This window comes from Lingula anatina, chromosome 1 (assembly GCF_051362555.1).
Source record: "Lingula anatina isolate TDL-2025a chromosome 1, LinAna3.0, whole genome shotgun sequence".
NCBI classification, from domain to species: Eukaryota; Metazoa; Brachiopoda; class Lingulata; order Lingulida; family Lingulidae; genus Lingula; species Lingula anatina.
The window spans coordinates 2,107,127-2,134,937 of NC_141767.1; the positions used below are offsets into that span (position 1 = coordinate 2,107,127).

General features: G+C 36.4%; 4 protein-coding genes across 5 annotated transcripts; 1 reads left to right on the forward strand and 3 right to left on the reverse strand.

Moving 5' to 3' along the window:
- Positions 1–1,342: 1,342 nt before the first annotated feature.
- LOC106170646 (serine palmitoyltransferase 1) lies at positions 1,343–27,811 on the forward strand. 2 transcript variants are annotated; one of them, XM_086999203.1, is made up of 15 exons: positions 1,343–1,517; positions 2,052–2,162; positions 2,415–2,518; positions 2,963–3,059; positions 3,414–3,486; positions 4,176–4,308; positions 4,630–4,759; positions 5,006–5,095; positions 5,354–5,461; positions 24,401–24,496; positions 25,047–25,143; positions 25,321–25,375; positions 26,088–26,205; positions 26,423–26,496; positions 27,546–27,811. In XM_086999203.1, the coding sequence occupies exons 1-15, from the start codon at positions 1,446–1,448 to the stop codon at positions 27,634–27,636; spliced, it is 1,449 nt and encodes a 482-aa protein (XP_086855329.1). In that variant the 5' UTR covers positions 1,343–1,445; the 3' UTR covers positions 27,637–27,811. The 2 variants fall into 2 exon arrangements, with proteins under 2 accessions (XP_086855329.1, XP_086855330.1); XM_086999204.1 differs by lacking the exons at positions 26,088–26,205; positions 26,423–26,496; positions 27,546–27,811 and adding an exon at positions 25,668–25,752.
- Positions 5,805–8,576, reverse strand: LOC147763834 (uncharacterized). The gene is made up of 3 exons (XM_086999205.1): positions 7,813–8,576; positions 7,457–7,576; positions 5,805–6,916 (listed from the first exon to the last, which is right to left on the reverse strand). Exons 1-3 carry the CDS (start codon positions 8,566–8,568, stop codon positions 6,587–6,589), a joined length of 1,206 nt encoding a protein of 401 aa, XP_086855331.1. The 5' UTR covers positions 8,569–8,576; the 3' UTR covers positions 5,805–6,586.
- LOC147763835 (uncharacterized) lies at positions 8,576–12,325 on the reverse strand. The gene is made up of 2 exons (XM_086999202.1): positions 12,112–12,325; positions 8,576–10,660 (listed from the first exon to the last, which is right to left on the reverse strand). The coding sequence occupies exon 2, from the start codon at positions 10,508–10,510 to the stop codon at positions 8,579–8,581; it is 1,932 nt and encodes a 643-aa protein (XP_086855328.1). The 5' UTR covers positions 10,511–10,660; positions 12,112–12,325; the 3' UTR covers positions 8,576–8,578.
- Positions 15,697–21,349, reverse strand: LOC147763836 (uncharacterized). The gene is made up of 6 exons (XM_086999201.1): positions 21,212–21,349; positions 17,266–20,095; positions 16,928–17,047; positions 16,617–16,715; positions 16,358–16,486; positions 15,697–16,105 (listed from the first exon to the last, which is right to left on the reverse strand). The coding sequence occupies exons 2-6, from the start codon at positions 19,963–19,965 to the stop codon at positions 15,809–15,811; spliced, it is 3,345 nt and encodes a 1,114-aa protein (XP_086855327.1). The 5' UTR covers positions 19,966–20,095; positions 21,212–21,349; the 3' UTR covers positions 15,697–15,808.

The window sequence follows — 27,811 nt, forward strand, 5'->3', positions numbered from 1 at the left end:
GAGTCTTTGATTAAATTTGATTATTGGAAGGTATTATCTCAAAATGTACTGATATCTTGATTTCGGCCGTTTGGTTTTCTGCTAAAATTGCTAAAGTTTGAGGCACTTTTTCAATATCTTCTGTTGTGTTTAACACACTTTTTGAATTTTGTATGATTAGACCAATATATGCTTAGGATCCCTATAAAATTTTATGGCTGTCAAGCCTGCAAAAAGAGAGATATGAATGCTTGAACATTGCTTGGTAGAAAAGTGAGTTTGGGGGGTGGGGTCATAAAAATGGGCATGGCTCGTTAGTTTGTGGGTTAAACTGAAATTTAGTAACATATTCTCAATGGCAAATGGCTGGTTTAAATAGGTAAATTTTCAATTAATTTTAAAAAGTCATCAGTTTTGACATATTTGCTTATGAAGTGGCTTTATTGACCGAAGCTGAAAATCAAGCCAAAAATGGCCAAAACATAAAATATCATATTATAATTATATCCAATGATTTCTTTTGGGATTGTTGCCTTCAATCTTAATATCTCCTATATATGCAACAATATTATGAATTTGGTTGAAATCTGTTGACCCCCACCTTGCCACCCTCTGACTGGTCCTATCATGGACACACACTTAAGTGATGCGTGGGCCTACATCCTATTGCACTCCTCTAGACGCTGACTGATAGAAAAGTCAATCTTCTGAGGGAATTAGAAAGTGAAAAGGGTGAACATTTTATTGAGATCTCAAAGAAGTGACTGGTTAAAATGTCAATCGGTCGTTCTTTCGATTGCTGTAGTGGAGATTGACAAACTCTAGCGCACAATTTGTGAACTTTTACTGTTTACAATCCACGTATCGTGTAGGAAACTTTTGATTTTAGATTGGGAACTAAGGTACGCAACTTGCGATAACACATATTTGCCGTACAAATAAGTTGAGATAACATTGTTCTGCAAAGTTTACTTCCGTATGAGAACATCTAATGATCAATGATCTCCTTTAGCGTTGCCCTGGTAGAGGGTTTTCAGGGGGTCAGTGCGTATTTTTTTTCTTGGTTATAACAAAAATTCCAGCTTTTACGCTACTAGATTTGATTAAAAGTGGTGTGATTCAGCCTTTTCTTTCTCTTCTTTTATTTCAATTATTTTATTTTTGTCCTATTTATTTATTCATTAACTTATTTTGAAATTATAATATATTTATTTATTTATTTATTTATAACCTTGTAACGATATTTGTTTATATTTTTATGATAATATTATCGTTGTAAAAATGTATCATGTCTTATCGTGGGGGGGGGGGGCGAAAGTCAGTAAACTATTTTTTGCATTCAATGTGTATTTTCTGTACTTGTTGTATACTAGTAACATGTACACTGCAGAAGTACGATGGAGCATGGAAGGTTATGGATCAGCAGGCGGCTCATCTTGGGTCAGTAACGCCATCTTTAAACCAAAATGGGTAGTGCATGGGCGAAGACTGTGCCTTCTTCCACAGATTTTTATGAGCTTTATCAGGCACTTATACAGGTAAAAAACATGTGTTGACCGTCTTAGCTGAAATAGATGAAGGGGAAACTATATGGAAATTATTGAAAGCAATGGCTTTTTGGGATATTCTGTAGTAGTCAAAGTAGCCGGTGTTTTCTTGGTTGTCAAACGCGAGTTATGCAAAACTATAAATATACTACAAAGTCGTACGATGCCGGATGAGTCACCTTGGCAATATAGAACATTTGATACCTTTCTGCTAGATGTGGTTAGTTCACTAGTTATATGGCCTTATATGCTAACATTTGTTACGAATAATTACCCTCCCAAAGAATGCACATGCTTGGTGATAATCTTTCTCTCAACAAATTATTCAAGTTCCTGTAGCACACGTACTGGGGTAGCGCTGGCAATTTATTTCTCTTTATTTATTTCTACCTCAGCATGTACAGCTATAGACAAATAATTGAAAATATGAATGTTATGTCAGGTTAACTGCAAAGGCAGCAGGACAAATAATCAGAGGCAAGATTTTATAGTATGTCTTTGTTTGATTTGTTTTGTGCTCTGCAGGCTCCAGTTTATCATCTGGTGGTAGAAGCTTTGCTCATCATCTGGATAATCAAGTTAATTTTTACCAAGAAAACTCCACCAAAACAAACAGCAAGCGAACTTACAGAAAAGGTATCTGAAAATTTGCTTAATGGGTTCAATGTCAAGTTCATATATGTTTGTTTTTATTCTTATTTTCACTGATTCCAAGTAAAATAGTAAGAAGTGTTAGCATTGATTTAATTTTTTTTAATTGGTATGAACTGCAACAGAATGGTATAAGTTTTATGGTAAATGAAATGAAGTACAGAGGGAAACTATAAATAATATGGAATTGCTCTGTAAAACATCTCCTATATGCTGCCCTTTGGTCTATTTTTCTAGGAGAAGGAAGAGTTGGTTGTGGAATGGATACCAGAGCCCCTTGTACCTGAGGTTGACCCAGACCACCCCGCCCTCCGCGCATTCCAGGACAACACAGTGGAAGGGTAAGAGAACGGAAGATTTTGATTTTCAGTTTGCTTAATATTTGTGAAATAATTTTACATACTTATGATTACATGATTTGTCTGTGGGTAAGAGAACAGAATTATGATTTTGATTTGCTAAATATTTAGGAAGAATTTTTTGCTTGTATTTACAATTGCATGGATATCTGTATAAGTCACTTTTGTTAATAAAACTATATGCAGGAGCAAGAGGATAAACTGTTTTATATTTTATGTGGATATAGTGATTGTCATTTGTAGAACTGAGTAATATTTTATGTGCCTTGATAAAAGAAAAGAATGAAACAGACAGTAAGAAGTTCCTGAAAGTTGTCACTTTTTTCAGTAAGATTTTAGAAGAAAAATATGTACTGTAACATGTTTTCCATCTAAAATAAAATGAAATGAAAAACATCAACACATTTGTTTCTTTATTTCAAACAGAAAAATTGGAAAGTTTGTGAAAAAATCAGGTGGTAAAGAATGCTTGAATGCTGCCACATTCAACTTCCTTGGCATGGTGGGGAAGTCCTCTATAGAGGTGCGTCACTGGCTCTCTTAGGCTTCATTCACATGCAATGTCTATTTTCTAAATTTTTTAGAAAATAGACATTCCATGTGAACGAAGCCTTACTTATGTCATTGTAGCTATACACTATAATAATGTCTATGTTTTTATTTACATGTTTATTATTGCAAATTTTACAGGTTTGTACAGTGGAATTCACTCTGTAAATTTTTTATGACTCATTTGCTTTTTTCATCATTCAAGATAATATTGACGAGATTCAGATGTCATTTATTTTGAGAATCACCAGTTTGCAATATAATCCCCATTTCCCAATTTATTTTCTAACTTGCTTTATTTCTGACCAGTATTTTGTACTGTATTTAGGAGGCTGCCGTGAAGTCCCTGAGGAAGTATGGCGTTGGCTCATGTGGTCCGCGTGGGTTCTATGGGACAGTGGGTAAGGCGGCCGTGGTGATGATCTGGACATATTAAATGTTAATGCAGAGGAATTTATGTGAATGTTATTTAACTTCAAAATATCATTTCATATGGCAGGTGATTCTTTCAATTTATACACAGTGCTAAACTGTCCTTTTGTCATAGATGTTTTTAGGTACAATATTATAAAAGTACATCCATTATTAATGTTTATTAAATTTTGATACTTTTTTTTTGCATTAAGACAATCGACATAGGCCAGTGGTCTCATTTGTAGTAAAGAAACTTAAGGCCTCTTCATGTCATATGTTCTATATTCATGTTATGTTTTGAGAGGCTCAGCCATGTAATAACCCTACAATGGAGTTAACCCTCTTTCACAAGTTTACTTCCTTCTGTTTGGGTGTAATTTCTATGGAAATTAGATAGTTAGTGTTTATTTATTGGCCACACAAAGTATGGGAGCTCTTTATAGCAGGCATGAGGTTTTGCACTGAATTACAGAATTCTGTAATTTTTTATTCACTTCTGAAGGCAGCCCATGGACCCCCTGGTTAAAAGATGTTTGTCCCACATTAAATGTTCAAAGTTTTAAAAAAGCTATAAAAAAGGATAATGAATATGCTTTAAGAAAAACTGTTTGTTATATATAAATCCTAATGTATTTAATGTTTTGTTTTCATCTGTCTTCTGTTTTTCTTCATCAAGATGTCCACCTTGAACTGGAGGACCGCCTGGCAAAGTTCATGCAGTGCGAGGAGGCCATCTTGTATGCTTATGGCTTTGCCACCGTGGCTAGTGCCATACCCGCCTATTCTAAGAGAGGGGATATTATATTTTGGTGAGAGAAGAAAATATATTTTGTTTGTGATGGTTTGGTATTAAAAGATGAAATGTATAGTGAATGACTAATGTTCATACTTTTAATATAATTTGTTTGTGATGGTTTGCATTCATGTTTATGAATGATTGACCATGTATTCTCTCTGTGATAAAATTGTAAAAAAAAAGAAGAATATACCCATTTAATAGAAAAAAGAAAATTAGATTTTAAAATGCAATGCATGTGTTTTTTGCCAGTCAAGAAAAAGTATGCTTGGAGCATTTTATTCTGCTGTTATGTAATAAAAGAAGTCTTTCAACTTTCTGTCTCTCTCTCCAGTGATGAAGGTGTGAATTTTGCCATCCAGAAAGGGTTGTCTGCCTCGAGGTCGTCCCTCAGGTTCTTCAAACACAATGATATGAACGACTTGGAAAGACTGCTACAGGAGCAACAGGCCAAAGATAAACTAGTATGCCATACCTGAGATAGTTTTGTACTTTTAATTGTCCACTCTTTATAAACATTCTCCTCAAAGAAAACAAAACCTGTAAAACGTTATATCGATATTTTTTCCCACTTTTTCGTCATTCTTTGAAAATTTGTTCTAGTATTGGTTAATACCTGGTATATAACAGAGTAAGTTTGGTTGGGGATATGCACATTATGAATGCATATTGAAAAAAGGAATTAATTTGGAAATCTGTGTACATTCTAGAATCCTAAGAAAGCCAAAGCCACCAGAAGATTCCTAGTAGTGGAGGGGCTGTACACTAACTATGGAGATTTGTGTCCACTGCCTCAGCTGGTAACTATATCTTGGTTATGTAAGATCTATCATTGAAAACAGATTTACTGAACTTCATCTAGTAAATTGTCCATAATAGTGTTGTTCGTGAAGAAAAATTTCAGTATAAAAACGTGAAATGTGCTTGTTTGGACCTTTCAGCACATATATGAAAATATGATTTACTATAGAAAAATAGTTGAAGCAAATGCAAAATGGTAGTTTGTAGTTGATTTGTTCATGTAAAAGACTGCCTAATGTGTCTCGTTTTTTTTTCAGATTGAATTTAAATACAAATACAAAGTAAGGTTATTTGTTGAAGAAAGCTTCTCATTTGGAGTCCTTGGTGCTACAGGAAAAGGAATCTCAGAACACTTTGGGGTTAATGTAAGTAATTATTGTAAATAAAACAACAAGCTGATAATATCTTAACAAGCTTTATTTAAGCGTTCTTTTCACAAGGTCAAGCAGCTTTCCCATGAGCTCATCTAAAGTTAAAGATTAGGCATAAAAATATTTTTCTCTGAAAATAACTATCTTCCACTTAAATGTTTAGTCCCATTTTCTCATTTTTTGGACACCTTGATTTTGCCAATAGCCTGATATGACTGAAATCTGAGTTATTCACACATGAGCTTTTTTTCGTGGAAATGCGAAATTCCATGTTTTATAATTCAGTTCTGATGGTTTGTAGATTTGTTCCCCGGATCCCCCCCCCCCCCCCACCCCACCCCGGTTAGGTGTTGGGTCCCATGATAAATGTTCAGAGTTTTTTTTTATTTTTTGAAACCTATGCTCATGTTTGGTTATTCCTTGACAATACCTTAGTGAATGACCTACAATTCAGCAAACAGTAACACATGGAAGAAAATAATCTCAGATTGTGAAAACCTGGATAAAAATACTGAATATGGACGACAAACTAACATATTTATATGAAAATATAAGAATCATTATTTGGGGACGTTTGGACTAAACAAAATGTGAAGAAAAAAACTTTCACATTAAGTTATATATCTTCAAAACTGACATGCTTACATAACTAGTGTAAATGGTATTTATATTTTAAAAAAAGAATTTAAGAAAACAATCTACTTTGACTCATTCCATGACAAAGAAAACTATGCGACACTCACTAGATTTTGGGTAATTTCTCATAAAGCAAGAACAGAAACAAGCAGCATGCCTTGCCTAACCCAACTCCCTAAGATAATGTGTGCTTTTAAATTATAATTTAGAAGTGGGAAATTAAATACAGTTCCTAGCATACTCCCATTCTTGTCGCATACACTCCACATGTAACAGTCTACAATGCGAAAGTAATGAGACTACAACTGAGTTTTAACTGATAAATATAGTACTTTTAATTTAAGAGGCAATAAGGTAACAACAAAAGTCTTCACAAATAAACCATCTTAAATAACATTACTGCCCATTTGACATTTGAATGATAAGGGCTATCAAATGTGTATTCGCTTTTTGCTGATTGACGTTTGTTTTCAGCTGACACTGTCAAAGCAATTTTACTGCCGTTTCATCTGCATTTTCTGTAGGTGGCTCCAACAGATCAGCGAGATGTGAGAAATTTTTCTCACGCAGAACGCTGCAAAAGTGACACATTGGATTCTTTTCTGGAGAACATTTATACACTCTCTTCAGTAGTTCGTAGCACCCCTCTTTCCGTGAAGTATTGCATGCCTCTCGAATAACATCTGTATCTTCTATATCCAGAACATTCTTTTCCAAAAGGTAGGACAAGACAGGTAAAGGGTTGAGGTCATCTTCAAAACAAGTCCAATTGGTTTTTAGATTTTTGAATTGTCTCTCCGTTTCTTTATGATCCTGAAATGAAGAACACAAAATGCAATAACATTGTAACAACTATTTGATTGGTTGTCACAATGTATTGTATGGTAAACAGTTAAGATATCTGTTTATTTTTTAATATGTAAAAGGTGTGACAATAATTCCCAAATGCTTTATCACAGTCATTCACATTTCAGGACTTTAAAAGTACAAACCTAAAATTTGAATACAGTGGGGAGGATTTCCAACTGTCTTATTTAATTTATTAAAACATTTGGGTAAAAGAATTAGAAATGAATTTCAAATCATCTACTCAAACTAATTTTCTCTCTCTCTCTTTCTCTCTCTCTTGACGATTATTGGATTTATATTTAAAAAGTAAACACCAGTACACCCGAAATGGGATTTAAGGAACTTTACATGTTTTAGTTTAAAAATCATCAATCTCTGTGTTCTTGCTAAACTTTGTATTAAGGTCTTTGGCTATTGTGTTTTATCAAGCTGTTGTTGCATACAAGATTGACAAAGGATTTTTATCTAATTGGCATGCAATTCAGTAATATGAGGACAACTTACCTGTACAGTGACATGTACAGTCTTGGGTGTGCAAGTGGTACAGGAACAGCTGATAGGAATGTCACCAGTTGGTAATTCTTTTGACTCCTCATTGACCAAATCGCACACATGGATATGGTTCTAAAATATAATGTTTTTGATAACCAGATCAACTTGCATATGACAGTTGTTTTTCTGTTATATCATTTTACTGACATAACTTCAAAATTATTGTTTCTTCCACAAGATGTTATATGTAATAAGAAATGGGACAATTAGTGTGGTTATGACAAGATACTGCAAAAAGTGACTTATTACTGAAAGAAGAATACACTTGTGGTCTTTTATGATAAAGATTTCAGCAGAATTTATGATACCTGAGGATCCTTGTGGTGACAGTCTAAGGCCTCTAATTCTGCTGGTCCCATGATGTACCTCATGTAGAGAAAATCTCTTTGCATCAGCTCTTGAAGAAATCTGTGTAACATTCTGAGAATGCCACAGATGGCCATGTATGGTATATTTCTGGTGGTAACTTGTATCACATTCTGGAATGCTGTTGGATTAAGCATTGTTAACCTGTAGACTTGGGTGGTTTGCTGTCCTTCTGTGTCATGGTGATAGTGTAATATGGCCATGTTATAGTAGATCAAAGGATCTGATGCATCATCAAGAAAGTAGCTTTCTCCAGATGCTGTGTGGCATTTCACCAGAAGACACAGGAAGACATTCTGAGCAGAGTGTCTGTTGGTATTCTTGATATCAATGTAGAAATGTTGGTCAGTTTCCTGACCAGTCCATAGATGGCGCTCTCTGCCAGAGGAACCATTCTCGTACTTTGGCAGTCTGTTAGGAGGCACCAGCAGCCGTTCCCCTCTTTCTTTGTATTCAATGACAAGCTCATATGCTTTCAGGAGATCCACCATGATTTCTGGCTGTATGTCTTTCACTTGAACTGCAGTTTTTAAAGTGTATTCTGTGAGGGGAACACAGCCTTTCTGTGGGTTGATGAAAGTTGCCAGTTTTATAACTTTGTCTATGAGGACAGTCTGATCAATAACAACAGAGTGTTCTTGGTTGTTTCTAGAATTCTTTTGTATGATGTCTCCACGGCGATTAAAAAATTGTATCATCTGGGAAAAATCATTTCTCGTCATGTACAAAGTCTAGAGCTTCCTCTCTGAGTTCTGCCAGTGTTATCACACTTTTACCAGACAACATGTATCTTTCTTGTACTTTGAGGAATTTCAGCCATTTTATGGGTACCTTTTCTTTCAAGAAGGACAGTTCCATAGCAATATCGACTATCTCTTGTTTGACATAGCAAGCTTCCTTATCCTCAGCCAAACTAACTTTGTTCTCAACTTCAAACACAACTGTGTCACACAAGCAGCTGCTTGGCATCTTGTTCTGAACCAAGTAATCGAAGTATTTTGATTTCCGTAAATGTTCTGTAAGTTGTTTTGCAATGTTTTCTCTTAGAACCCTGTCAACACTGTCCCTGTGTGTACCAACAATAAAAACTGAGCGAACAGGTCCTTCTGTGTGGACATAACTAGAAATCAGATTCAACCAGTAAACAAGGTCTTCAAGTTGTGCAGCCATGTCTCTTTGAGCCATTACAAAGTCAAAGACAACAATGTAGATGGCACTTTGAGGCATGAGAACCCGTCTGGCTATATAGTACACTGCATGACCAGCAAAGTCTATTACATGGAAGTGGATTGGAATACCTCTCTTTCCACGCTCATTGTCTAGGATAGCTCGTCTAAGTTTTACACTATTGAATACCTTGTTTTGGACTACATTATAATAACCATATAACTCTGGACAAATTATCACAATCAAACCAATGAAAGATTCAAGAATTTTCCAGTTGTCATTTACTTGCCACAGTATTAATTCCATACCGAAAGCCCATGCCATTGTAGACCCTATCAACAAACCTATGGCTCTCTTGGCAAAGTTGGTGAAATTTACTCTAGTGACTATATTTCTTCCAAGTTTTACTATCCCCACCATTGTCCAGAAAAGATAATGAAAGCCAAATAAAGCAGTCAGTGTGTGTAATGAAACATCTGCCATAGAGAGATATGCTGAGAGTGCAGCCATCATCAACCAAAGTGTATATTTTAATGTAGGCGGTATACCACCTCTGCAGGTCTTGAGGTAGAAAAATGCTCCCAGAAATGCACCAAAATGATAGTAGAGATGTGAAAAATCATGGAATTTCAAATTGAAAATATGCTCTAGTACTTCGTTTATGTTGTCATGTAAAGGGAGGTGAAATATACAAAAAGCAGCTGCTATGCTAACCCTAAACCCACAGGAGTAGCTTGCACCAAGAATTGAAATGCCAACAATGAATGCTACCAACAGTGGAAATGCATAAGTCTGAAATTCTATTAGTATACCAAGATACGTTTGTACTACAATAATTCCAATAGCCCCACCTTGCCCATATCTCACCCCTGACACAATCTTACAGTCAGGTAAGTAGGCCAGATAGATTGCAACACAGAGTAAGGGGACAAACCCACAGTTAAACGCCTGTCTTCCAAGATCACAAACCATATTGGCAATGACATAAGCTGCAAAGACGAGGTAATGGCTGATTTTCCCAAGAACAGCAAAAATACCCTGGACAATATTTTGCTGTTCCTGGGGTGTATTTAAATGCCCCTGAGGGGTCCGCTGTGGTTGGGTTACGGATACAGTATTTTGTGCAGTGTACACCAATGTGGCTCTCTCTTCTTCATCAACTGGTTTAACAATGTCCTTCCACTGGTCGTCTACTCTATATATTTCTATGTTATGCAAGTCAGCAGCTTGTGTGGGAACATGAGCTTCCTGGAATTCTAACTCTCTCAGATGTCTTAGAAGAGACATTTTACCAGCTCCACTCTGCCCTAGAACTGGTATCTTACAGACACCAAGTTCAGCTTGTCCTATATCTTTCCCTCTTGTGTAGATGTGTTTGATGTTCTCATTTTGTGGAAGTGCCCGTAGGCTGACACTGGTGCTGTGACCGGAGGAGGTAAAAAGATTTTCTCTTAAATCTTCCACTTGGCTCATTTTGATATTTTTCTGCTGTTATAAGCTCAATACTTAGGAAGTATATAATCTAAAGAAGTTGTTTATTCCCTGGTGGATGTTAAGGAAAGAGGTTGTTCACTAAGTCAGCATTGTCCATCTTTCCTTGCTTTCTTGAACTCCTGACTTAGCCTGCAATTGAGAGTATTCTACTTTATGACAGTAGCACTTCTACCAGTTATCACTTACATATATGATATTGTAAGTTCATGTGCATATTTTTATCATGCAAAGCTTCTTATCCTTCCCAATTCAGACAAGACAATAAATAAAAGTTAATCTGAAGCATAAGTAATGTTTTTATCAATTTCTCTGCTTTATCAGGTAGACATGATAGCTCAAACACCTGTATTATGTATGACACAGGTAGTAAAAACAATGTCATGTTCTTGAAGGTCAGGAAGGCAGATGTTCTTCTAACTGACTAGCCAAATATTTATAACTAAATTACTTTATTAAAATGGAATTAACATCAAATCCTAGTGCGGGAATGGGTCAAACAATGATTTTTGAGTAGGTTAAAAGCTGCCTTTTTCTCTAGAAAAATTTGTTTTGGTGGGAAAATCTCTTAAAGAATACCTTAAAGTTGTATATTCACACAAGTTCAGACCCTGATAACTGCACAGTTGTTTTGATCGGTAAACCTAAATGAGTCATGATAAACATTAAGGTGCTTTGCTAATCATTTACTAGGCAAGCAGACAGTTATTGATTTTAATCAACTGACACGGACTGAAGCCTAATATACTGTTGCCTTTTAATGTGTGACTGATAAGAACAGAGCACACCAAAAAATAAAAGAGCGTCCTTGATGATTTAATGCAACATGTATGTGCTTAATATGACTCATGAGTCTCTTCTGAAAAGAATGCCAGTGTTTTTATTTAAAGCAAACTTAAATGTATTTAATAAAATTCTTAAAAGTTTAGGTATTTAACTTAAGACATGTTGAAAATATAATATTTTATTGTACCGTCAAAAGAGTTTTGACCACGGCATTTCCTCTACAATAGTGTCAACAGTTAGGTTTCTGTTGTATTGTGAATTTAATTTACCAACAGCGCAGTGTTGGCAGTTATCATAGTTAACCTGTCTTGTCCGCCATATCAGCTGTAACGGCCAGCTCTGCCGCCAAGTCACAGTTTCATGCTTCTCTTCCTAAACATCCTTATTTGTCAGTGTTAAAATTTATTAGGCACAATACTTCAATCAGACATATCAGAATAGTTAAACAGGACGTATACTTCTTTCCATCATGTACTTTGATGTCAAGTTTTATGCATATATGAACTTCACAGTAAGGCAAAGGTATTTGCTAATATCCCCTTGACCAGTAGAAGTCCTTGTGATGAGGATGCAACATTCAGAACATTGTCATCACCATAGTTAAATATTGACAAACCTTGTACCTTTAGATCCAGACCCAGAAACAGATTCCATTTATTTATTTATTTATTTTTGTTATTTTATCCCAAATGGCTATTTCATAATCTTCATAAATTCTAGCATAATTGATCTTTTTGAATAAGTGTTCTTCTTAGGTACTCTTGTCTTCAAGTATCGGAGAATTGAAAAGCTCTTACCCCATGTTGTCTTCATGGTACCTCCCCCACTGCCTAGTTGAAGTTTTGAAATGATATACTGGTAGGCTATGCAAACTTACACTGCACTTTTTTTGACCTACCTGGAGTTATCATATCTGTAAGATATTTTTAGATCTTCTGGAATAACCCGAAGAGGAGTACACTACAATATATAGATGTTACTTTGAATTTTTTTCACTTTTATACATAAGCATGCGAAACTTGAATAAAATTTTATTATTAGAATATTACATTAAAGGTAATATGAACCGAGCATTGGTGGAGCGTGGATTCCCAGTAACACATATAGACCACTTCTACTAGTTTCTTATAGGACTCAAATAAGTCGACATGCCAAGGGATGAACTGAATTAATCACTCCATCAGCCATAAAAGAGCTTTAGAATGCTCCTTTCTTAAAATTTTTGGTTAGAAATTAAACATACTTATGTGACCTACTTTTTGTGCCCCATGTATATACAGCATAGAAAGCTAGCAGAAAAATTTGTTCAAATATAATTTTTGGTAATTCTCTTAGTTATACTATTTGAAACTTTATGCTGGCATTTGGTTGGTTTTTGTGGTAAAAATTGACTAAGTGATAGGGAACATGAAATATATATATATAAGACTAGAAAAGCACTCAGAGAGCGCAGACCTCCACCAAAGCAGCAAAGTCTCCATCCAATGCCGTTTCACCCCTAAATTTTTGATATTTTTGATTATTGATTATTGATTGATTATTGATCGGGATCACCACCAAAAATGAATCACTTCTAAGTTAACCCATTTCTGACCTACCCTGAAAATTCCATCGAAATTCATCCATAACTTTTTGAGTTATGTTGATGACAAACAAACAAACAGGGGTGAAAACATAACCTCCTTGGCGGAGGTAAATACCGGGTATAATCTCAGATTGTGAAACACTGGATAAAAATGCTGTGTCCTGTAAACAAACATATCTTAATGAAATTAAAAATAACACAGCAGCAGACAGGTAATACTGTGAAAATGGATCTCTCACTGAGTGAAGAAGTAAAAAAAGTTGATTTGGGGTTATGTTGACAAAACATAATGGGGAGAAAAACTAAATTAAAATGTATATCCTCAAAACTGCCACATGTACATATCTAGTGTAAATGATAAACTTTATACTTACAAAAATGATTAATAAATAATTAAAGATATTTACTTTGACACAGTTTATGACAAAAAAGTATGCAACACTCACTAGTTTTCGGGTCAGTTTCAGTAAATTGATAATTGGAACAAGCAGGCACACCACAACTAACCTTACTTCAGACACTGAAACTATGCGATCTATAGAGAGGTGGAAAATAAATGAATTTTATCTTAAAATTTCCTTTCAAATAGAGCAACAGAAAGTCTCTTTCAAGAAGCTACATATCACAACAAAAGTTTAATACAACACATGAGTGTCCATGAGAATTCAAGCTCCAATGTTATAAATACTAAGTGTGAATGAGGTTAAAGCATGTTTTTTTGCTTTCTCAAAATGTAGTTATTGTCATCCCTCATTGTAGTCATCACGTTTAAGGTGACTGATAGTAAAAGGACCAAAGTCATAGAAACAAAGCCCTGGGCTTATAAGTTTTTATAAAAAATTAAAACAAACTTCCCAAAAGGCCAATTAAAGACGGGGATTAAGTACAGTGTCCAACGGATGAAGCTCTGGCGCCAATTTGAGGGGGAAAATGCCGTTTTCGGTATTGGGATTTTCTCTATAACCAAGACAGCTATTCAAGTGATTCAAAAGGCCTCATAAAGCTGGGTGAAAGCACTACAGCGCGGTACCAGGGAATTGTCTTAAACTATTTACTTTTGATTTTATCATCTTTTACGTTAAATCAGCCCATATTTCAATGGGTTATTCACTTCAAAAGGCGATAACTTTCAAACAAATAATTTCCTCTTAAACCCCTGATATCATGCTGTAGTCCACATTCCTAACAACAATAGGTGCAACTTTTGTAACGATCGGTTGCTCAGATAGTGAGATATACTTGGCAGCGATTCACTTATCTCGTCAATATAGAAAGCTGTTAAAACAGCCAAAAACGTTCACAGGTTGGTTAACAGGGCTTATTAGTCAAATGCTTAGCTGGCAAATTTACCTGTTATCGGTTATACGATCAGATGGAACCATAGTTTATTGTCATCTAAAAATATTTTGTTTGGGTGCTTTGAAGGGGCAGAAAATCGTGCTTTTGTTACATTTTCCGACCACTCGTTAGGCATGTAAGCGTGCCGCCATTTTGATTGACAGCTCTGGAGAGGGCCCTAGCCTAGTGATGCCCCGTAGGGTGTCAAGGATATGTAGAAGGAAGTGCTAACAAAGGCGATTACGTTTAACCGCAATTAAGAGGTGTGAAGTTACATTTGAACGTTTCAATGGCTCTTTCTCGGCAATCGAGTAATTTTACCTGAGAGATTCCTTCTTTGTTATCGGCAAAGTGATCACATAAAACTGTGTCGAGAGCAAGTGCCCGTCACTTGTGTTAATACGAGTTTTTTGACGGGTAACGCTGCAGGATTATTTTGCACGACACTTTGTAATCGTCAGATCAACGGAAAAAGTCCAGTGATTACTTCATAGTGGTATTTCTCAAAATGCCAGCTAAGATAAAGGGGAGACGCTCAGCTGCACAAGAATCAGCGATAAAAGTGGCTGAGAGAAGGCTTTTGAATAAATATTTTATTTTTACACACATGACACTTAGACCCTATTTGCTTTTTACCTGCTAGTCTTGACTATTCTCGGGGTCTTTTTGTGATTTTCATTTTTGGATACATTTTGAACTCTTTCTTCCCGCTTGATCAGTGATTTTGAAATTGTTTTTCTCCAAACATCGCAAAATGCAAAGCCGCTAACATGCGTTTTTATTTTTATTGTTTTAATCATGCTGTCAACCCTTGCTTGGATTTCTCTCGTTTGTCCATTCACATCACAATTTTTCGCGTGTCTCTCAAGCTCCATGATATCATATCTTGGAGAATAAAATTTTATTTTGGCAACATTAGATTTACCTTTTGCAAACGGCGACCAACAATCATTATGGTTTCGTAACGTGTCGCAGATACGCTCGCCAATATATATTGCAAAAATTAGCTAGGCTAAAAGTATCCTTTTTAGCGTTTTTTTTTTTTTTTTTTATTTATCGATTTTTCTTTCATTTGTCAATTAATTTAGACGATTCGATTAACTCTTTTGTCCATTTATTAGGTATTCAGAAATCAGTCATCCGTATGAACAAATAGGACCGGTTTTCCCCAGCCGCCACGCATAGGCCCTACTCTCTTTCAAAATTTTCTTTCTTTCCTCAGGAAATGGACATTTAACACGAACTTTTCTCTTCCCCATAGTGTACTAGCTAGACTTCTTCGCTGCTAAGCTGATGTGAGACTTATGACCTATTACGGCACACGTAATCGGCTTATAACTCATTAAATGTGCTCCGACCCCCTCATGGCAACGGCCCTTAGTAACAGAGGCGTGGCTTGGTTGTCAGCCTGACTGGGGCGCGTGCCGGTTGAAAAACTCATCAAAAGACACATTTTGCGATGCAAATTCATAAAAATTATTACATCCAACGTTAGATACTTTTTTGATTAATATAAACACACAAAAAACTCAAAAACATGATTTTAAGCTTATTTAACCCTATCACCGGCCTTAAATCTTTAGTATTTCAGCAAGCCAAGTAATGTCATTTTCTTCCAAAGCTTCTCTGAGGGCAGTCACCGGGTACTGTACTTTTTTGCACCCATAAATCAGTATTAACAATTCTGTTGCTGCCTCTTCCCTGCCTTTGTTTTCACTTAACCGTTTCAAACATCTGCCTTGCTCCAGGGTGAGGACTCTCTTGGATACCAGGGAAGCCATGATGTCGTTGGGGTCAAGGTCACGAACCAAACGTTCGTAACATATCTCCAACATGTCAAGTTCACTTTGAGCTCTGCTCTGCTGTGGCTAGTGAAGGAAACATTAGAAACAGTTACAGTACAGCAAAGCTTAAGATAATCAATGTTATCTGTTTGTTTTTCATATCTGAACAGCCAAGTTTATTTAATAGGGAATAAAAGCAATTGGATTTTTGGGGGATTTTAAAACCGTGTACAAAATTGAATTAAGTTAGGTATTGAAAGGTAATTTGTGGTCTCAAGCGTCTATCAGTTCAAAGTTGAATCAGACTTAGCACTTAAAATAGATATGTGGACATACTTCTTCAGTCCTGCCTCTGGATTCCTGACATATAGCTGTTACTGTGGACCCTGATGGAGAACTGGGGTGTCTTGGCCCACTTGAACTTGATGATTCTCCCTCAGACAGGTTTTTCACAGAAGTACTCATCTGTAAGAACAATTTTCATCAGAAATAAACCAAAGTTCATGGTTATGAAAAGATTCATAAATTGTCTAAATACTGAGAAAAGAATATAATTACAGTATATTATGAGAGATTTTGTTAGAATTTATGATACCTTAGGAACCTTGTGGTGAACTGTAGAGCCTGATGGATTATTGGTGGTACTCGAGGTGGATGATTCTCCCTCAGACAGGTTTTTCCCATAATTTTTTGTCTGGAAGAACAATTTTCATTAGAAATACACAAGCAAATTGTTATGTCAATTATATTACATTGCAATTTGAAAAAAAAAGCATGTATTTTGGTAATGTTTTAAAATAATTTAAAAATTAAATTAAACTGGAACTAATTAAATAGAAAAATGTGCAGTTATAACCAACTTTCATACAATAATACAGCAAAAAATATTAATTTATTAAGCCTCACCTGTACAGGGACATGTACAGTCTTGGGTGTGCCAGTCATACAAGGACAGCTGATTGAAATGTCACCAGTTGGAAATTCCTTCGACTTCTCATTGACCAAATCGTACACGTGGATATGGTTCTGAAATATAAAATTTGATTGAACTTGTGTTTGGGATTTGTTTTTCCATCATTTTTTTTTTTTTTTTTTTTTACTTCAAATTAATAATGTTTCTTCAACAATAAGTTACTTGTATTAAGAAATCGGACAATGAATGTGGTTATGAAAAGAATCATTTAGTGACTAATTACTGAGAGATGAATGCACTGTGTGAGAGATTTTAGCAAAAACTATGATACCTGAGGATCCTTGTGGCCGCAGTCTAAGTTCTCCGTTTCTGCTGGTCCCATAATGTATGTCATTTTGAGGAAATCTCTTTGAATCAGCTCTTGAAGAAATCTGTGTAACATACTCAGAATGCCGTAGATGGCCATATCTGGTGTACCTCTTGTGGTAACTTGTATCACATTCTGGAATATTGTTGGATTGAGCATTGTTAACCTGTAGATGAGAGTGGTTTGCTGTCCCTCAATATCATGGTGATAGTGTAACCTGGCCATGTTATTGTAGATCAAAGGACCCGATGCATCATCAAGAAAGTAGCTTTCTCCAGATGCTGTGTGGCATTTCACCAGAAGACACAGGAAAACATTCTGAGCAAAGTGTCTGTTGGTATTCTTGATATCAATGTAGAAATGTTGGTCAGTTTCCTGACCAGACCATAGAGGGCGCTCTCTACCTGAGGAACCATTCTCATACTTTGGCAGTCTGTTAGGAAGCACCAGCAGTCGTTCGTCGCCTTCTTTGTATTCAATGACAAGTTCATATGTTTTCAGCAGATCTACCATGATTTCTGGCTGTATGTCTTTCACTTGAACTGCAGTTTCCAAAGTGTGTTTTGTGAGGGGAACAAAGCCTTTCTGAGGGTTACAAAAAGTTGCCAGTTTTATAACTGTGTCTATTAAGACAGTCTGATCAAGGACAACATAGTGTTCTTGGTCGTCTCTAGAATTTTTTTGTATGATGTCTCCACGACGGTGAAAAAATTGTATCATCTGGGAAAAATCATTTTCATCTTGTACCAAATTTTGAGTTTCCTCTCTGAGTTCTGCCAGTGTTATCACACTTTGACCAGACAACATGTATCTTTCTTGTACTTTGAGGAATTTCAGCCATTTTATGGGTACCTTTTCTTTCAAGAAGGACAGTTCCATAGCAATATCGACTATCTCTTGTTTGACATAGCAAGCTTCCTTATCCTCAGCCAAACTAACTTTGTTCTCAACTTCAAACACAACTGTGTCACACAAGCAGCTGCTTGGCAACTTGTTCTGAACCAAGTAATCGAAGTATTTCGATTTCCGTAAATGTTCTGTAAGTTGTTTTGCAATGTTTTTTCTTAGAACTCTGTCAACACTGTTTTTGTGTGTACCAACAATAAAAACTGAGCGAACAGGTCCTTTTGTGTGAACATAACTAGAAACAAGATTCAGCCAGTAAACAAGGTCTTCAAGTTGTGCTGCCATGTCTCTTTGAGCCATTACAAAGTCAAAGACAACAATGTAGATGGCGCTTTGAGGCATGAGAACCTGTCTGGCTATATAGTACACTGCATCACCAGCAAAGTCTATCACGTGGAAGTGGATTGGAATGCCTTTCTTCCCACACTCACAGTTTAAGATAGCCTGTCTTAGTTTTACACAATTGAAGGCCTTGTTTTGAACTACATTGTACCAAGCAATTACCTCTGACCAAATTATGACAGCCAAACCAATGAAAGATTCAAGAATTTTCCAAGGATCATGTACTTGCCACAATATCAATTCCATACCTAAAGTCCATGCCATGGCAGACCCTATCAACAAACCTATTGCTCTCTTTGCAAAATAATTGATATAAAATCTGGTAACAAGATATCTTCCAAATTTTACAACCCCTATCATAAGCCATAAAATATAATGAAAGCCAAATAAAAGAGTCAATATCTGAAGTGAATATTTTGCCATTGAGAGATAAGTGGAGAGTGCAGTCATCAAGCCCCAAAGTGAGTATTGTAGTACAGCTGGTATACTACCTGTGCAGGTCAGAAGGTAGAAAAATGCTCCTGGAAAAGCACCAATATGATAGTAAAAAAGGTGGGTAAAATTTTGAAATTCTCCAATGTAAATATGCTCTAGCACTTTGTTTATGCTGTCATGTGCAGTAAAGTGAAATATACATAGAGCTGTTGCTATGCCAACCCTAAACCCACATGAGTAGCCTGCACCGAGAATTGATATGCTAACAATGTATGCCACCAACAGAAGAAATGCATAGTTCTGATATGAAGTTAGAACGTCAAGAGATGTTTGTACCACAATGATCCCAATAGCTCCAGCCTGCCCATATCTCACCCCTGTCTCTATGTTACGGTCAGGTAAGTAGGCCAGGTAAATTATAACACAGAGTAAGGGGACAAACCCACAGTTAAGCGCCTGTCTTCCAAGATCACAGACCAAATTGACAAAGACATAAGTGGCAAAGACGAGGTAATGGCTGATTTTCCTAGATGACACCTTTTTTTTCCCTTCTGGGCTCAGGGGGGTATTTTGCTGTTTCTGGGGTGTATTTAAATGCTCCTGGGGTGGGGGTATGGATGTGGCATGTTGTGCTGTATACACCAGTGTAGCTCTCTCTTCTTCATCAACTGCTTCAACAATGTCCTTCCACTGGTCGTCTACTCTAGATATCTCTATATTATGCAAGTCAGCAGCTTGTGTGGGAACATGAGCTTCCTCGAATTCTAACTCTCTCAGGTGTCTTAGAAGAGATGTTTTACCAGCTCCACTCTGCCCTAGAACTGGTATCTTACAGACTTCAAATTCTGCTTGTCCTATTTCTTTCCCCCTTGCGTAGATGTGTTTGATGTTTTCATCTTGTGGAAGTGCCCTTAGGCTGACACTGGTGCTGTGACCAGAGGAGGTAAAAAGATTTTCTTTGAATTCTTTCACCTGGCTCATTTTCCTAATTTTCTGTTGTTACAAGCAAAATACACAAGCTGTTTGTACTCTAGTAGATGTTAAAGAAGATAGCTTTTCACTGAAGCAGCATTGTGTTTATTTTCTTGTTTTCTCGAACTCTTGGCACAGCCTGCAATGGAGAGGATTGCATTGATACTTATACCAATTATTACATATATGTATATGCTTTTGAAAGTTAAGGCTTATATTTACACAAATTCAAACCCGTATACTTTATCACCAGTTAGTTTAATATTAAGTCAACTTATAATGAGTAACAAAAATGTAAAGATGCTATGTTGCTGTGTACCAGTAAGTGGATACGTCAGTTTTAACCAAGTGACATGTACATGTAAATAACTCATAGATCATGTAGATTTTAATATGTATATCCATAAAAAACATCCTTTTAATGTATGAAATTGATGTAATTTCATTGTTATTGTGCTTCAGTCAAACCCTGCCAGTTCCCTGAAAAAAGCAGATATAAAGTGAAAAAAGAAAACCAAATGAGGATTGAACATGACAGATTTATAAACTTCTAACTGCTATCAACAAATGCATTGATTGCCTAAATATACAACTGAAGTTGCTACTTGAATTGCCTCCAGAAAGTTTCATGCATAATTGATACAGACTAACTAACTGTACTACTTAAACATATCTTGATATACATTTTTTTCTTAGGAGGTGTTTATGTTGCTTTTTGTGTGTGTCTGTTTAATACTAAACTTGTGGTGGTTTATCAATCATATTTGCCATTGTATTTTGCTGACAATATTTCAGTCAGAAAAGCTTATCAGCCATTTTGTCATTCTTTAATTTCCATCTCCTTCATATGAAGTGTTGGGTATATATGCACTGAACATAAATCAAAAGCACAATGTATTTGAGTAACAGTTACTGTTGCTATTGTAGATGTGGTTTCAGATACAGCACCAGTGTTTGTGGATCTGATAAAAACTAAGACATTTTCATCTTCTCATCTATCATAAATCAGCGTAAGTCCTTGTTAGGAGGACACAACGTTAATTGTCATTTACATAGTGATTATATACAAATACATGCTGTAGGTCCAGAAATAGATTCAAAAATAGGTGACTGTTATCTCAAATGGCTGCTTGATAATCTTCACAAATGTAACTTACTGGATTTCTCTAAAGACGTGCACCTCAGCATAGAATCACAGAAATGCCTGTATACACTGAATATCCTTTCAGGTACTGGACAAATGAAAAAATCTTACCCCCTGTTGTCTTCATGGTAGCCCCTCACTTTGACTGTAACTGGTACACTGTCTGGTTGTGGTATATATATATATTGAAAGGATACGCTAGGCCATACACACCTACACACTTACAATACACAGACCAGCGCATACTGTGACCTACTTAAAGTAATCATATCTGAAAAGATATTTTTAGATCTCTAGCACCCCATTTCCATAGATTAGATCGACCTACTTTAGATCGACCTAACTCCCTGGGGGTTCACGCTAAATAGCTGTCAGTCGGGCGGACACGAAAGTTAATTACCCCCTTACAGCTTGTAGTAAACGGGACGGACATTTAAGTCAGATTATCTGAAAGTAATCTAGTGAGACTCCCCGCAGGGATAGATCGATCTAAAATCTATGGGAATAGAGCCTAGAATAACCCAGGGGGGAGTACTTCAATATGATATTAATGTGGATTTTTCCTGCTTTCATAAATAAGCGTGTAAGAGTTGAATGAAATATTATTATTGTACCACCAGCGTTAGCGCTGGCGGTACACATGGTTTCGGTCCCGTCCGGATCGTTCCGCCAGCTCCGTTGGCTCCGCCGGCTCCGCCGGATGGCTACCGTTACCGCTTCTCCTCCTAGACGGTAAGGGCCCCCGTACCCATCTCATGGATTTAGGTCACCTATAATCTCAACTCGTTCCACGTAAAATTTGGGCTTTGTCGGTATTGGGGTCTGGGTGTGGCACTCATTGCAATGCACCCTTGTCTAAAAATGGCAAAATTAAATGCTAATTATCTACCCTACGGAAGGAGTTATGGGAAAAATTTCTATAGACGGCTTTCCAAAAGTCATATGTGTAGATTTCAAATATACCCTTGGATTTGACCTTTGACCTTTACTTCAAGGTCAAATGGGCCAAAATTTTCAAAAAAATGAAATTTTTTACGAAAAAAATTTTTTTTGCCCTGTTTTTCAGACACCACACAGACTTAACCAATAATATTATTGGAAGGTGTTACCCTTCAGGTCATCTTTCATCTCCATGAATTTGGGGTCAATCGGTGCATTTTCACGGGAGTAGCGGCCATAAGATACCGAAACTGAAAACTGTCTCTAATTCGGGAACCGTTAATGCTAGAGACCCATTCTTTTTTGCATTTTGTAGAGCATGTAAAGCCCAACACTGGAAGTGGTCTCGGTTTTTTTGTATTCCATACGGTTTTCGAGTTACGCTGTATCAAAAAGTACATATTGGTGGTAAAAGCAAAATGTGCAGTACGGTAATGGATAATAAATTTTGAACTCTGGAAAAATAAAACATAAGGCTTGGCAAAGCAGACAACTTGTGTTGAAAAAATGACATTATTTCATAAAATTTGAACTTCTGAAACTTCAGAGCACCTCCTATTTCAAGAATTTTGACCAAAATGACATTTTCTTTATTTTAATTAATTTTTTCTGTACGAAATTTAAGGCACATTATGGTAACTCCAAAATTATAACATTTAGTCCCTTATATCTCCAAAACTGGCAGAGATAGGTCCATAGTTACTATTGAAGTTGAATAGGAAGTCATATACTGGCAATCTTACTATGACCTTGAAAGTGACCTTTGACCTACTTTTCACCATGAACTGAACTTTGCAAATTTTTCTTCCCTTTTATCTCCAAAACTGGCAGAGATAGGTCCATAGTTACTATTGAAGTTGAATAGGAAGTCATATACTGGCAATCTAAATGTGACCTTAAAATTGACCTTTGACCTACTTTACACCATGAACTGAATTTTGCAAATTTTGCTTTCCTTTTATCTCCAAAACTGGCTGAGATAGGTCCGTAGTTACTATTGAACTTGAATAGGAAGTCATATACTGGCAATCTAAATGTGACCTTAAAATTGACCTTTGACCTACTTTTCACCATAAACTGAACTTTGCAAATTTTGCTTCCCTTTTATCTCCAAAACTGGCAGAGATAGGTCCATAGTTACTATTGAACTTGAATAGGAAGTCATATACTGGCAATCTAAATGTGACCTTGAAATTGACCTTTGACCTACTTTTCACCATGAACTGAATTTTGCAAATTTTGCTTCCCTTTTATCTCCAAAACTGGCTGAGATAGGTCCATAGTTACTATTGAACTTGAATAGGAAGTCATATACTGGCAATCTAAATGTGACCTTGAAATTGACCTTTGACCTACTTTTCACCATGAACTGAATTTTGCAAATTTTGCTTTCCTTTTATCTCCAAAACTGGCAGAGATAGGTCCATAGTTACTATTGAACTTGAAAAGGAAGTCATATACTGGCAATCTAAATGTGACCTTAAAATTGACCCTTGACCTACTTTACACAATAAACTGAATTTTGCAAATTTTGCTTTCCTTTTATCTCCAAAACTGGCTGAGATAGGTCCGTAGTTACTATTGAACTTGAATAGGAAGTCATATACTGGCATTATAAATGTGACATTAAAATTGACCTTTGTCCTACTTTTCACCATAAACTGAACTTTGCAAATTTTGCTTCCCTTTTATCTCCAAAACTGGCAGAGATAGGTCCATAGTTACTATTGAACTTGAATAGAAAGTCATATACTGGCAATCTAAATGTGACCTTGAAATTGACCTTTGACCTACTTTTTATCATGAACTGAACTCTGCTAATTTCTTTCTCTTTTAACTTCAAACTTGACAGAGATAGGTCCATAGTTACTCTTGAACTTGAATAGGAAGTCATATACTGGCAATTTACTGTGACCTTGAAATTGACCCTTGACCTACCTTACGAAGAACTTAAATTTGATTGTACCATATATATTTTTTGCAATAGTTTAAAAATTCTTGTTGATTGCATTTTTACAGCTTGTCAAGCACAAAACTGGTGGCTGTGTCCCTTATTTTGTGTATGTGGGGGTCTATACGAATGCGCTTGCTCCAGCTGGTGGTACAATATTCGGAGGCGGTATCGCCTCTCTGATCCTCTAGTTAGAATAAAATATAATTTATTATAATTATGCAGGTGTTGATCTTGGGTACTGATCTTTATTACAGGTTAACCGTAACATTTTGATATGTAGTAGTTTTTTTTTTTTTTTTCTTGTTATTTACTTTTTTCCAGTGTTTACCCTTTTCTTTGGTATCAGATCTGGTGAATGTTTTCTTTTTAGATTTCTACCAGCAAACTTTTAATCTTTGCTATTTCAGATAGATGATATTGACATGGTATGTGCCACCCTGGAGAATGCTGTGGGCTCCATTGGAGGGTTCTGTTGTGGAAGGTCATTTGTTATTGATCATCAGGTAAAGACAGAAATTAAAAATATCAACCATGAATTTAGGATACTTGAAATAGCAATAGTGGCAGTAGAAATGTTGATCATCAGGTAAAGACAACAATAAATGTATGTGACTGCTATCACATGACAGCAGGGTGTCATTAGCTGTGGGCTGGGTTGGGGGTGGATAGCATCAGACCTTATCTCTGTTTAGGCTGCTGGTAATCTTTCTGTTGTGGATTGCCTCTGTCAGCACCCTTCATGTGAAATGATCATTGCTGAAAACTCAACTTGATTCCACATGTAGTGTGGACAGCATAGTTCATTTCCAATATATGTTACAATCACAGCTGCATGGCAGGGTTACCCCAGGGTTTGGGGTACAGGATGTTCAAAATGAGAATCTGTAATTTGGTCTGTAATAGAGTCCAACCAACCAACACAAAAATTTTGAAAACCGTTCAGTCGTCTTTGAAAATATAGGCTGTCTTATAAGTCTATGGCCTCCCAAATGATGACTCTTATGAAAGCCTTGCTACTGAGCAACTGTTATCAAGACTGTGGTCTGTTTCCAGAGGCTGTCAGGTCAGGGCTACTGCTTCTCTGCCTCTCTACCACCCATGTTGGCTGCTGCTGCCATTGAGGCTCTGAACCTGATGGAACAAGATACAGGTATATTGTCTTTAAATTGTTTTGAGGATTTACATTTAGCTTGCTTGTCTTCACATTCATATTTCCTGAAATTTTACATTTGAAGCAAGAGCTGAGAAGACCATAAATTGAATGAAATTGTTATTTTGGAAGACCTATGGTTATTAAATAAACTTTTTATGCTTTTTGCTGTTTCAGAAATGTTTGCTGATCTTCAACACAATTGCAAGCTTATGCACAAAGCCTTATCAAGGTAAAAAGTTTATAGTAGTAATTATAATTGACCTGTCTATTAGCTACATAATCTTTCATGAGAAATACAGACCGGTAACTTGTCAGTTTTGATTTTGGTTATTTGACAGTTAAGGGGCAACATGCATTTTTCTATTATTTATCTTAAGTGGTTTTAAAATTACATGATATCTAGGTTCCCTATAGAGAGAATGAGCTGGGCATGAACATACATCTTACTGTTATAGATAGAACTTACTGTAGTTAACCTCTCAATGTAATAATAACATAACAGTGTCATATTCTTCACCCAGCATACCCCATCTAAAGCTGCTAGGAGAGCCTGTATCCCCCTCTCAATGTAATAATAACATAACAGTGTGATATTCCTCACCCAGCATACCCCATCTAAAGCTGCTAGGAGAACCTGTGTCCCTCTCTCAATGTAATGATCACATAACAGTGTGATATTCCTCACCCAGCATACCCCATCTAAAGCTGCTAGGAGAAACTGTGTTCCCCTCTCAATGTAATAATAACATAACGGTGTCATATTCCTCACCCCGCACACCCCATCTAAAGCTGCTAGGAGAACCTGTGTCCCCCTCTCAATGTAATAATAACATAACAGTGTCATATTCCTCACCCAGCATACCCCATCTAAAGCTGCTAGGAGAACCTGTGTCCCCCTCTCAATGTAATAATAACATAACAGTGTCATATTCCTCACCCAGCATACCTCATCTAAAGCTGCTAGGAGAACCTGTGTCCCCCATACATCACCTTCAGCTGGCCAGACCCTCAGACAACAGGATGGAAGACGCCAGGAAACTTCAACAGATTGTGGATGGGGTAAGACAAAGAAATGGTTGACTAGTAATGGGTTATTTTAATCTTAATATACCAATAGTTGAAAAAATTTGGAAAGTTCGTTGGCAACAGAAATATTTCCCATGTCAGATTATCATAATTGGTATAGGACTTATCCTCAATTTTTTAATGTTATTTATGTAGTCTAACTTACCCCTCTTGATAATAGATTCGAAAAATTTATAACTTGTTTTTCCAGGCCTATGCAAGTGGTGTAGCTCTTACTCTGGCCAGATATCTGGAGTCCGAAGAGTTAGCTCTGGTACCACCAAGGTAAGGGTGATATCTTTAACAGTTAGCTCTGGTACCACCAAGGTAAGGGTGATATCTTTAACAGTTAGCTTTGGTACCACCAAGGTAAGAGTGATATCTTTAACAGTTAGCTCTGGTACCACAAAGGTAAGAGTGATATCTTTAACAGTTAGCTCTGGTACCACCAAGGTAAGAGTGATATCTTTAACAGTTAGCACTGGTACCACCAAGGTAAGAGTGATATCTTTAACAGTTAGCTTTGGTACCACCAAGGTAAGAGTGACATCTTTAACAGTTAGCTCTGATACCACCAAGGTAAGAGTGATATCTTTAATTGTTAGCTCTGGCACCACCAAGGTAAGAGTGATATCTTTAATTGTTAGCTCTGGCACCACCAAGGTAAGAGTGTATCTTTAACAGTTAGCGCTGGTACCACCAAGGTAAGAGTGTATCTTTAACAGTTAGCGCTGGAACCACCAAGGTAAGAGTGTATCTTTAACATTTAGCTCTGGTACCACCAAGGTAAGAGTGATATCTTTAACAGTTAGCACTGGTACCACCAAGGTAAGAGTGATATCTTTAACAGTTAGCTTTGGTACCACCAAGGTAAGAGTGACATCTTTAACAGTTAGCTCTGGTACCACCAAGGTAAGAGTGATATCTTTAATTGTTAGCTCTGGCACCACCAAGGTAAGAGTGATATCTTTAATTGTTAGCTCTGGTACCACCAAGGTAAGAGTGTATCTTTAACATTTAGCTCTGGTACCACCACTTAAGGTAAGAGTGATATCTTTAACTGTTAGCTCTGGTACCACCAAGGTAAGAGTGATATCTTTAACAGTTAGCTCTGGTACCACCAAGGTAAGAGTTATATCTTTAACAGTTAGCTCTGGTACCACCAAGGTAAGGGTGATGTCTTTAGCTCTTGTACCACCAAGGTAAGAGTGATATCTTTAACAGTTAGCTCTGGTACCACCAACTTTGTTTTGAATTATATTTTGTATTTTACAAAGTCATGTCATTTGTTTGGATAAAGTTGGTAAAGTAACCTTCATTTTTCTTCTTTCCAGTATTCGTGTAGCTGTCAGTGTAGAACTGACAGAAGAAGAAATACAAAATGTTGCCTGTGTCATCAAGCAAGTGTGTGAATCCACATTTTGAACAGTCTAATCCAGCTGGACATTCATCCTAAAATTTTAGAATTAAATCTAAGATTTTTTTTCTACATTTATACAGTTTGATATGACTCTGCTTCTTTGTGATTACTTTGCATCATTTGGAAACATTTATAAGATAATTGATTGCCGCATTGAGAATAAACGGAATTTTTATAACA

What these genes read in the sequence shown, in the direction of transcription:
- LOC106170646 (XM_086999203.1), top strand. Translation starts at nt 1,446, where the DNA reads ATGGGTAGTGCATGGGCGAAGACTGTGCCTTCTTCCACAGATTTTTAT. An exon ending in CAGGACAACACAGTGGAAGG is followed by an intron (nt 2,519 to 2,962) that starts GTAAGAGAACGG and finishes TATTTCAAACAG; the next exon opens with AAAAATTGGAAAGTTTGTGA. An exon ending in TGGGTTCTATGGGACAGTGG is followed by an intron (nt 3,487 to 4,175) that starts GTAAGGCGGCCG and finishes TTCTTCATCAAG; the next exon opens with ATGTCCACCTTGAACTGGAG.
- LOC147763834 (XM_086999205.1), bottom strand. Translation starts at nt 8,568, where the DNA reads ATGATACAATTTTTTAATCGCCGTGGAGACATCATACAAAAGAATTCT. An exon ending in GTCACCACAAGGATCCTCAG is followed by an intron (nt 7,577 to 7,812) that starts GTATCATAAATT and finishes ATTATATTTTAG; the next exon opens with AACCATATCCATGTGTGCGA. An exon ending in CTGTACATGTCACTGTACAG is followed by an intron (nt 6,917 to 7,456) that starts GTAAGTTGTCCT and finishes TCTTCATTTCAG; the next exon opens with GATCATAAAGAAACGGAGAG.
- LOC147763836 (XM_086999201.1), bottom strand. Translation starts at nt 19,965, where the DNA reads ATGAGCCAGGTGAAAGAATTCAAAGAAAATCTTTTTACCTCCTCTGGT. An exon ending in GCGGCCACAAGGATCCTCAG is followed by an intron (nt 17,048 to 17,265) that starts GTATCATAGTTT and finishes TTTATATTTCAG; the next exon opens with AACCATATCCACGTGTACGA. An exon ending in CTGTACATGTCCCTGTACAG is followed by an intron (nt 16,716 to 16,927) that starts GTGAGGCTTAAT and finishes TTGTTCTTCCAG; the next exon opens with ACAAAAAATTATGGGAAAAA.
- LOC147763835 (XM_086999202.1), bottom strand. Translation starts at nt 10,510, where the DNA reads ATGAGCCAAGTGGAAGATTTAAGAGAAAATCTTTTTACCTCCTCCGGT.